Consider the following 9,524-nt stretch of genomic DNA (forward strand, 5'->3'; position numbering starts at 1 on the left):
ATAGCATTTAAAAGCAGAACTTTAATGCATTTTCCTACAATTCTCAGCAGGCATGCAAAATTAGGCATAACACCTGTAACAGTCGACTGATAACCCCCCCCCCCCCGCCACAGTTACGCTGTCAATCTGTGGGAAACACTGTCTAGTGATTAAAAAACATTTTGTTATCTTGATTTGAAAGATTTAGTTGGATCATTTTTAGTAGGCAGATTTGCGGTAACCTTCTTTGACTGACAGAACCACTTTGTGCATGTGCGGAACGGATCTAGCAGGTGGTACGGATTTGGCACTGACAGGCAGCACGGATATGGTACCTATAGAGATCATATTTCTCCTGTTTTAGCTTCTCTGCATTGGCTCCCTGTAAAAGCCAGAATAGAATTTAAAATCCTTCTGCTCACCTACAAAGCTCTTAAAGAGGTGGTATTATGCTAATTTTCAGGTTCAAAATCTTACTTAGGTGTTGTACCAGAACAAGTTTACATGGATTCATTTTCAAAAAACACCACATTTTTGTCATACTGCACATTGCTGCAGCTCCTCTTTTCACCCTGTGTTGAAGGCTTCATTTTAGCTATGGAGTGATACATCTTATCTCTAAATGATCTTTGTTGAGAGTTGCACATGCGCAGTTCCTTGTTAAGTTCCTTGTTACTTAGTGCAACAAATATTGTATTCATTACATAGGTGTCATTTACGCTGGTGACGCTTCCATCACTTTTTTAAAAAGCATTTGTTAAATATGTTCTGAAAAATGGCTTGCAACAAGAAATATTTAAAAAACAAACAAATTAAAATGCTTTGAGAAAGGTTTATCAGCACAATAAGAAAACATGCAATGCAATGTAAATATAGAGAAAACAAATGTGCATTGTCCAAAAAAAGTAACTTAAACTAAAAAAACAAGCTGCTGATTACTGCATTATATTTTGTTTGAATTATCACCTGAATTTTCTGAAAATGTCCCCAAATGCAGGAAATGAAGTGTTTAATTCTCAAATGTTTCTAGGGGAGGACCCCCCGACCCCCATTTACATCAGCATTGAATATTTGATCAAAATAGTGTTAAAATATCTTCTTTTCTTGTTCTCGTGAACCCAATATTGTGCATTGTGCATGTGAGCTAAGTGTATCATCTCACACCTAAAGCCTAGTTCACACTATTTTAAGCCTGATTTGCCGGTCGGTGAGCTTGTCTGTGATCAGGGGTAACGACTGCGATCGCCAGTCGTTCAGTAGCTCAGACAATCACTGCTACCTGCGTGTGCTAATCCATTCTTTCACCCATTTTCTTTGTCTTTATAATTGCTATCTTTATAATAATTAACAACAGCTGTTTCTTGTGTAATGTCCCGTCATTTCCTGATTCACATTTCACATGTTTTGAGCAACTATAAGAGAACTAAGTATATACTATTCAAATTATCATTACAAACTGATATTATTCAACAACAACAACAACAACAACAACAACAACAACAACAACAACAACAACAACAACAACAACAACAACAATAGCAGGCGCTGGCAATTGGGCTGTATGTGCCCATCCAGGCCAAAGCTGTTCGCCCAAGAGGAGACTCTGCCTCCCTCCTTTATACCAGAAGCCCCTCCTACAAGACAAACCAAAGTTAATTGGAAATCAATTAAACACCATTATTAACTCAGTCCAAAACATTTCTGGCTACATCAATACACAATATATCAACTATAAAACCAGAAATGAAATGTTACATGCTAAACAAAGCTTCTCAAAACAGCAACTTAAGGTACTCCAGTACACCCCTCTGTACTGGCTCACACTTGGACCATTCCAGGTCTTCCTCCCTATAAAGTACTCCACACTCCATAGCTTCCTGTTTGCCACTTTGACCCAGATCCCTGCTTGAGGATGAGAACAGGTGAATGAAACATACAAACATTTGGATGTCCTTGGGTAAATCCAATAAGCTAAAATAAATGACTTGAAATGAACTGTGTATGTGCTGTATTTATCTAATCGTGATTTCAACTCTTTCGACTGGTACCTGTAATGTAATGAACTGAAATGAAATGACATGAAATGACAAGCCATGTGTCCATTGATGCTAGCCCATATGCTAAGGTAATGCTAATTCTAAAAGTCCTATGCTAATGCTCAGCTAAGGTTAGCTTAGCATGCTAAAACCAATGCTACCGCTGGCTTAAATTAAGGCATGGGGTAGCCCCATGACAATATATAGATTGAAAACCACAGAACTCAAGCAGAGCACAAACATGTTCGTGTATGTTCATCAAAGCTGTCACCCAGTTTTTAGTTTTGGCTTCCCTATGAAATAAAGGCAAGTTCCAAATCCAGTATAAGTAATCCTTTGAGCAAAAATATTTTATGCAAGATTACAGTATCCTAGCTGCAATATTTACTGGACCCTGTTTCCTTTCTTTACTGAGACAAATGAAAAAGAGTCAGTCCACACTCTTAACTTCATTTATGTTGAGTGTTGGTGGAGTAACTAATATATTTAATATTCCTCACAAGTCCCTTGTGAGCCAGTGCGTAAGTCATTGCCACAATCCAAAGATTAACTTTATGGCAAACCAGAAAGCTCCAGGGAGCTGCATAGTGTTCAGCAAAAATCACTCCTATAAAGCTGCTCATCCTTGCCAGTTGGTCATTGCCAGTGCTGCTGGTACTGGGTAGTGATGATCCATTACATGTTTGTTAATACATTATTACTGAATGCTTGTTTTCTGTCATGTCTTTTAGTTTTGTCCTAGAGTTTCATTACAAAACTGTAAGTCCAAAAGAGTATACTTGTTACATATGTACAGTATATGACATATGATGCGTCAGGTTCATCTGAAATGCATGTGGACTCAAAGTGAAGTGGACGTATTTAATCTTTAATTTGGTAAGTTCTGTCCTTAAAAGTGAAAAATTACAGTTTGCTAATTATAACTCAAATATGACTTTCATATTTATTTATTTATGCATTTCTTGTCATATTTGCTAATTTGATGTGCTGTCACTTAATAATTAAATTAATTGATGATGAAATGATTTTTAAATTTTCTAGGGAAGAAGAGCATAAAAATGGGCAACCTGTACAACATATCATCTGTTTTAGTGCTGGATCGCTTTAATCTCTCCTCTGAAACTGTCTTTCCTGCATTTCTTTTTGCAACTCTGGGCTACATGATCATACTTTTCTGCAACCTTATTCTAATCCTCACCATTGTACTGAACAAATCTCTACATCAGCCCATGTATCTAATTCTGCTGAACCTTCCTATTAATGACCTTATAGGCTCGTCAGCACTCTTCCCACAAGTTATTAAAGAAATACTGACAAACAACAGGACAATGCAATACTCAGCTTGTGTTGTTCAAGCTTTTTTTATTCACATCTATGCAGGCGGTACAGTGTTCATTCTGACTGCTATGGCATATGATAGATACATTGCTATATGTTACCCTTTGAAATACAACACAATTATGACTAATGCACATATTATGAGATTAATCACAGTTCTGTGGATGAGTAGTTTAGTTCTAATAGGTGTGCTTTTTTTCCTGCTTTTGCGTTTACCCCGTTGTCGATCTGAATTGACACACCCCTACTGTGATAATCCATCTTTGCTGTCCCTGGTCTGTGCAGACACAACCACCAATAACATTTATGGGCTTTTTATAAGTGCTCTTTCACAAGTGATAGCAAATGGGATGATTTTGTTTACATATCTCCAGATCCTTGTTGCATGCTTCAGATCCAAACGATCAGACACAAAAGCCAAAGCTCTGCAGACATGTGCTACACATCTAATTGTTTTTCTCCTGTTGGAATGTCTGGGTCTTTTCACCATCATATCATACAGAATAAATAATGTTTCACCACATCTAAGGAGATTCATGGGGGTGTCAACATTGATTTTCCCTCCAGCTGTGAATCCAATCATCTATGGACTGAAAACAAAAGAAATTCGAGAAAAAATTGTGCACTTTTATAGGAATAAAATCCGTCCATCTTAACGCACTGTCAGCAAGCTAAAACTTGCTTTTCTTCCAAAGACTGTCTTGCTACCTTATAAATACATTCCTTGCTGTTCAATCCCTTTACTTTTCACTGTTCCTGTGACTATGTTCATGAACATTTCTGACAAAAGTTAATTTTCAAATAATGCATAATGAAAACAGTACAGTGTGTGTTTAACGGTAATTCAAGTTTGACTAATTCTTATACAAGGCTATTCATGAAAAGCACAAATTACATTTCATGCTCATAATTCCTTCTCCTCCAGCAGTTGCACCCAATACAAAGAGTTTTATAAATAGTTCACCAGTGTTTGTCAGTTATGTGCTTTAGGACTTGTATTAAGAGCTATGTCATCTACTGTTGCCTCAAAATGAGCTATGTCTCTTATCAGAGTATGTGCGTTTACACAATACATACTGTTGTCAAGAATAAGTTAACAGTGAAACAACACACCATTATTGTTTTTGGCAGCTGATTATATGCAATAATTGGATTATTTTGCACATGCAAAATAGTTGAACTGATTTAATATGTTAACAGGTAAATCTGTGAAATCACCCGTCTCATCAAAGTTTGCTGTGACCATGTTAATATATGTAATGAAATGTGTGTTTTAATGTGAAACTCTCATATGGTTGTCTAACGACCAAGGAATAAAATGAAAACTGTGAGGCACTGAGCTGTATGAAATAAAAAAGAAATGAGAATACTGTGAATACAACCTTTTTATTTTGTGTTAGTTGATATTTGATGTGTGCAGGGTGAAACAGAAGAGACGACATGTATTGAGTTAAAGAAGAATAACAGGATACAGTGCATAATCATAAAGTGGGAAAATAATACTGTTTGGATGTGAAAAATATGTGAAATTAAGGAGGTGAAAGAGTCAAGAAATCCTCTCCTCGCATTTGAGCAATATCAAAGTTGAACTGATTAAAGTCAAGAATCGACAGTAAACTCTATTCAGTTTACTAAAGGTCAAGCACACCATCCTGTATGTTACTGATTAGATATTAACTAACTTGAATGAGGCATCTTATTCTCGGCTCTGGCCAGCATGCAGGAATTCCAAATAAAACCAAAAAGACATTTAGAGAAATTTACAGCTTATTGTACCACTACGTGAAATCTGACAAATGCATAAATCAGTATCAAAAATATCTAATGTACACCTTAAATTAAGCAAATAGAAAGCTGGCTGTGAGGGTTGTTGGTAATCCAGGACACTGGCAGCTTGATGTGTTCTGCAGCTATTACAGCTATTTCCATAACACATTATAATCGCGTCTTCATTTACTGTGTATTAACAGTACACATACAGAAGAGGGCGCCATCAGTACACAATTAACTCTTTCAAACTAACATGAACAGACAGCATATGCATTTGCTCTCTCACTAGATGAATATGTTGCATTTTGTATGCCTTGCTGCCCTCTTGTGTCTTTTGAGGTTAGTGTAGAGGGGAGGCCAGTCCTGAACAACATAAGGCTACAAAGGTGCCAGTTCTTTCTACTGTACTAAGCACAGACAATGTTAATAAAAATCTTCAACATCCCACGCCTCATGTGACCCATGGTTTGACTGTATGTATGTTCAGAACCAGTGAGCAACGGACTTTCAATATAATAGGCCTTATAATAAAAACTACAATTAACGTGCGATAAAATAATTGTCGCCGTTAATTAATTAATGCATTAACGCATTAATAATGAACTAAAACCAGTATTAAAAAAAAAATCATGTTTTAGTAAGCTCAAAGGAAGCCACAAACTTAAGACCCTTACATCATCACCAATCTACACATCTAAAGAAGCCTAATTACATAATAACAAGTAAGTACATATTAACTGCACATAACATGTTTATGTTTGCATCTTTGTTTGGTCTTATTTTCCTTGTTTTGACTTTATGTCTCTGTGTATCTTCCTATTGTTTGCTCTTGGCGCTGTGTGTTAGTCCATTGAAAGCAACTATAAACCAGGGTCAAATTGTTTCAAAGTTAAGGTATGAAATAAGTCTAAATAATCAAATGTATATAACAGATTTACTATTCTTGTTCTTTGTCATCTATTAAATATCATCTACATATTGGTGCTCTAAAACTAAATGTGACCACTACTGATAAGCCAAACCACAACCACATTGCAAGCATCCTTGGTAGGAAAATAATGGCAACATTAACAGATATGATGTTAGGCAAGGACACTTACAATGGGACAATGGGAACTTTTAATTTTAGGTATTTACAAACACAGTTACAGGGAAAAAAGTAAGTGAACATTTCTTCAGTGTCACAATGGGTACAGACAAATTATAGATAAATTTGAAACAGCAAGTGCCACAAAATATGTCGATAAAAGTCAAATAGGAACATTAAATGTAAAATAGGAAGATTCCTCCCAGCAGCAGTTTAATACCATTGTATTTACAACAATAAATGCTTCACTAGTGCTTATGTTTGTATTGATAGATGTGTTTCAGGCAAGGAATTGGGCTTCATAATTTTTTGATAGTACAGAGCTACTTTAACAAAAAACATGCTTTGCCTCCACACTGTGGTGAAATTTGATATTGCATACCTCACTTTTATGATCATGCAGAGACCTCACAAATTACCTACATCATTTTCAACCTATAATAACATTTCAGTTTCCCCATTAGGCTTATATTGGCACTATAGTCATTCTTATTTACGCAGAGGAAACAAATAATGTAATTTGGCAATTTATCAGTGAATGTCCCTGATTTGAGCTAGCAAACAAACTTTGCAGTGACTGTACACGGCATTTAATCAATCATCAATTAATCGTGAATTCAATATTTTCCCACAAAACTACTGTAATAATAATTGTTATGGTTTTCAGCTTCATGTGTGTTTAAAATAAAAATGGGTCATAAGAAGACTAAACTTTGCTTCTGCAAACTTCAGCCATTGATAACGTAACAAAATTATTGGTTTGTGAAAAATGTTTATATAATATTGCTGTTCTTAGATCCTGATCACCATGTAGAAGAAATGTAAACCTGGAACTAATGGCAGGACTTGAGGAAAGGACGTGTTATTTCCTAAAACTCATTTTGTCAAGCTCAGCTCTACATTGTCAGATTTGGGCACACTAAGGATTATAATCATTTGGTTTTCACCACAGCTAAAGCCGTCTTTACTGAAGGTGCACCAAAAGGCCGACTATACAATATACACTTAGCCTCATACATATGAAGAGTTTATTTGCAACTCCATTCTTAAATTAAATAATCCAAAACCTGTTTGTTGATATTCCCTGGAGTGCACAGTAAAAGAAACATGATGTAGGAAAATAAATAAAAATACAGATTTACATTTTTGCAAATGAACAGTAAGTTAGCTGGCAGGAAGCAAAAGCCCAGGCCCAGAAAAGATAGCGAGCTGATGGAGGCCCAAATTGAGGTAAAGAGGTTTATGTCAAGTTGAAAAATATTATTTTATATATCATAAAAAACTGGGACAGGGCAGCTAATAATGTTGAAGAAACAAATGTTCAAATGAAGGGCATAACATCAAGTGTGTTTGAAGATGCTTTGCTTTACCAATAATTTAATTGACAACATTATAGTTACATTATAACTTCGCAAGTTTTGTCTTTTGTTTATTATTTCCTTGATGTATTTACGATTTACGAAGGATATGCAGCTGATGTAAGACGGAAATAAAACAAAAGGTTGTTTACTTCTTACTTGTAAGTCGTAAACCTTTGAAACACAAGGTTCCAATCCAGACTCACTTCTTGTAATGGATCTGATTAGTTGGCTGTGAGTATGTCATCAGCCGTCAGAGGAACTCTTTTCCCACTGAACTTTGCTACTAAATGAGGCACAGTGTTTCATTGTGTCATGGCTACCAACACGTGGTTACTGTTTCTTTCACTTTGCTCATTAGGTTAATGACTTCTTTGTTTACGAAGTGTTGATAGGAAGTATGTGTCACACTCAGCCCTCTGGGCATCCTCAGAACTTAGCACTGGTAACGAACCTCAAAGGGTTTGGTGACTCAATGCAGTAAACAGCTACTGTTTTGTTTTGCAACATTCCCAACAGTGACAGACAAGTGAGCTTGTTAAAGTTAAAGAGTGGTTTGCCTTTAAGTTGCAATGTGTAAAAAAAGATTTGGAAATTTTACTAATATCTTACTCAAGTAGATGTAGAGATGTAAATTAATTAATTAAAAGTAATTACTTACATTTGGTCTATTACATTTATCTACTGTTAGGTAGGGGTGGGGGGGAAAATCGATACAGCACAGTATCGTGATATTTGCCATGGCAATACTATATCGATACATGGACGCCAAGTATCGATATTTTATTATATAAATTGCAGATGGGAGTTTTAACTTTTTGGTACTAGAATAATAAAATCTATTGCTTTTTTAGTCCACTAGAAAACTTAACAGGACCATTTAGAGGACTGAAAAAGTGATATGAACAAACAGAGAAATGTATCTTTTTAGATAAACAGATGTTGACAAAGTTTGACTTTAGGGACCTAATTGGAAGTTGGAAAAAGGTAATAAATTGCAATATATCTCAATATATTTAAAATCGCAATAAAATTGAATCGCAACATAAATATCGTGATAATATCCTATGGTGGGGCCTCTGGTGATTCCCACCCCTACTGTTAGGCCACCGTAGGTGTTTTTTGTGTGTGTGTGTGTGTGTGTGTGTGGGGGGGGGGGGGTTCAAATTGAAAGGAAACAGGCGTTACTTCTCATTTGTTATTCGACTACAGTATTTATTCCATAAATTATTAAAGAGGTGGTATTATGCTCATTTTCGGGTTCAAAATCTTAATTAGGGGTTGTACCAGAACAGGTTTACATGGTTTAATTTTCAAAAAACACCATATTTTTCCTCATACTGCACATTGCTGCAGCTCTTCTTTTCACCCTATGTGTTGTACGCTCCACTCTTGAGCTAAAGACTGATGCATCTTACTTGTACAAAATCGTTGTTGGGAGTTGCAGATGCGCAGTTGCCAGGTAAGGACTACTAGCCAATCAGAAGCAGAGAAGGGCAGGTCGTAAGAAACACGGTAGTGTGATCCAAATCAAAGCCACCTCAAGAAGGCCCAGCAGAGGATTTACTTCCTGCAGCAGCTGAAGAAGTTCAGCCTGCCAAAAACAATGATAGTGCACTTCTACACCGCCATCATTGAGTCCATCCTCACCTCCTCCATCTCCATCTGGTACGCTGCTGCTACCACCAGGGACAAGGGCAGGCTGCAGCATATCATTCACTCTTCAGAGAAGGTGATTGGCTGCAATCTTCCTTCTCTTCTGGACCTGTACTCCTCGTGGACTCTGATGCGTGCAGGAAAGATTGCAGCTGACTCTTCCCACCCCAGACACAAACTGTTTCAGACTCTCCCCTCTAGCAGGAGGCTGCGGTCCATTAGGACCAAAACCTCTCGCCACCAAAACAGCTTCTTCCCGTCTGCAGCTAGCCTCATTAACAAGGCCCGGGTCCCCTACTG

The 9,524-nt window shown here is 36.7% G+C and overlaps 2 protein-coding genes across 2 annotated transcripts in view; one reads left to right on the forward strand and one right to left on the reverse strand.

Moving 5' to 3' along the window:
• Positions 1–9,524, reverse strand: part of cadm2b (cell adhesion molecule 2b) — a 213,347-nt gene that overhangs the window by 62,552 nt on the left and 141,271 nt on the right. The window lies entirely within an intron of this gene.
• LOC123985891 (putative gustatory receptor clone PTE01) lies at positions 3,074–4,009 on the forward strand. Its single transcript, XM_046073854.1, has one exon. It carries the CDS (start codon positions 3,074–3,076, stop codon positions 4,007–4,009), a length of 936 nt encoding a protein of 311 aa, XP_045929810.1.

Source organism: Micropterus dolomieu, linkage group LG17 (assembly GCF_021292245.1).
Source record: "Micropterus dolomieu isolate WLL.071019.BEF.003 ecotype Adirondacks linkage group LG17, ASM2129224v1, whole genome shotgun sequence".
NCBI classification, from domain to species: domain Eukaryota; kingdom Metazoa; phylum Chordata; class Actinopteri; order Centrarchiformes; family Centrarchidae; genus Micropterus; species Micropterus dolomieu.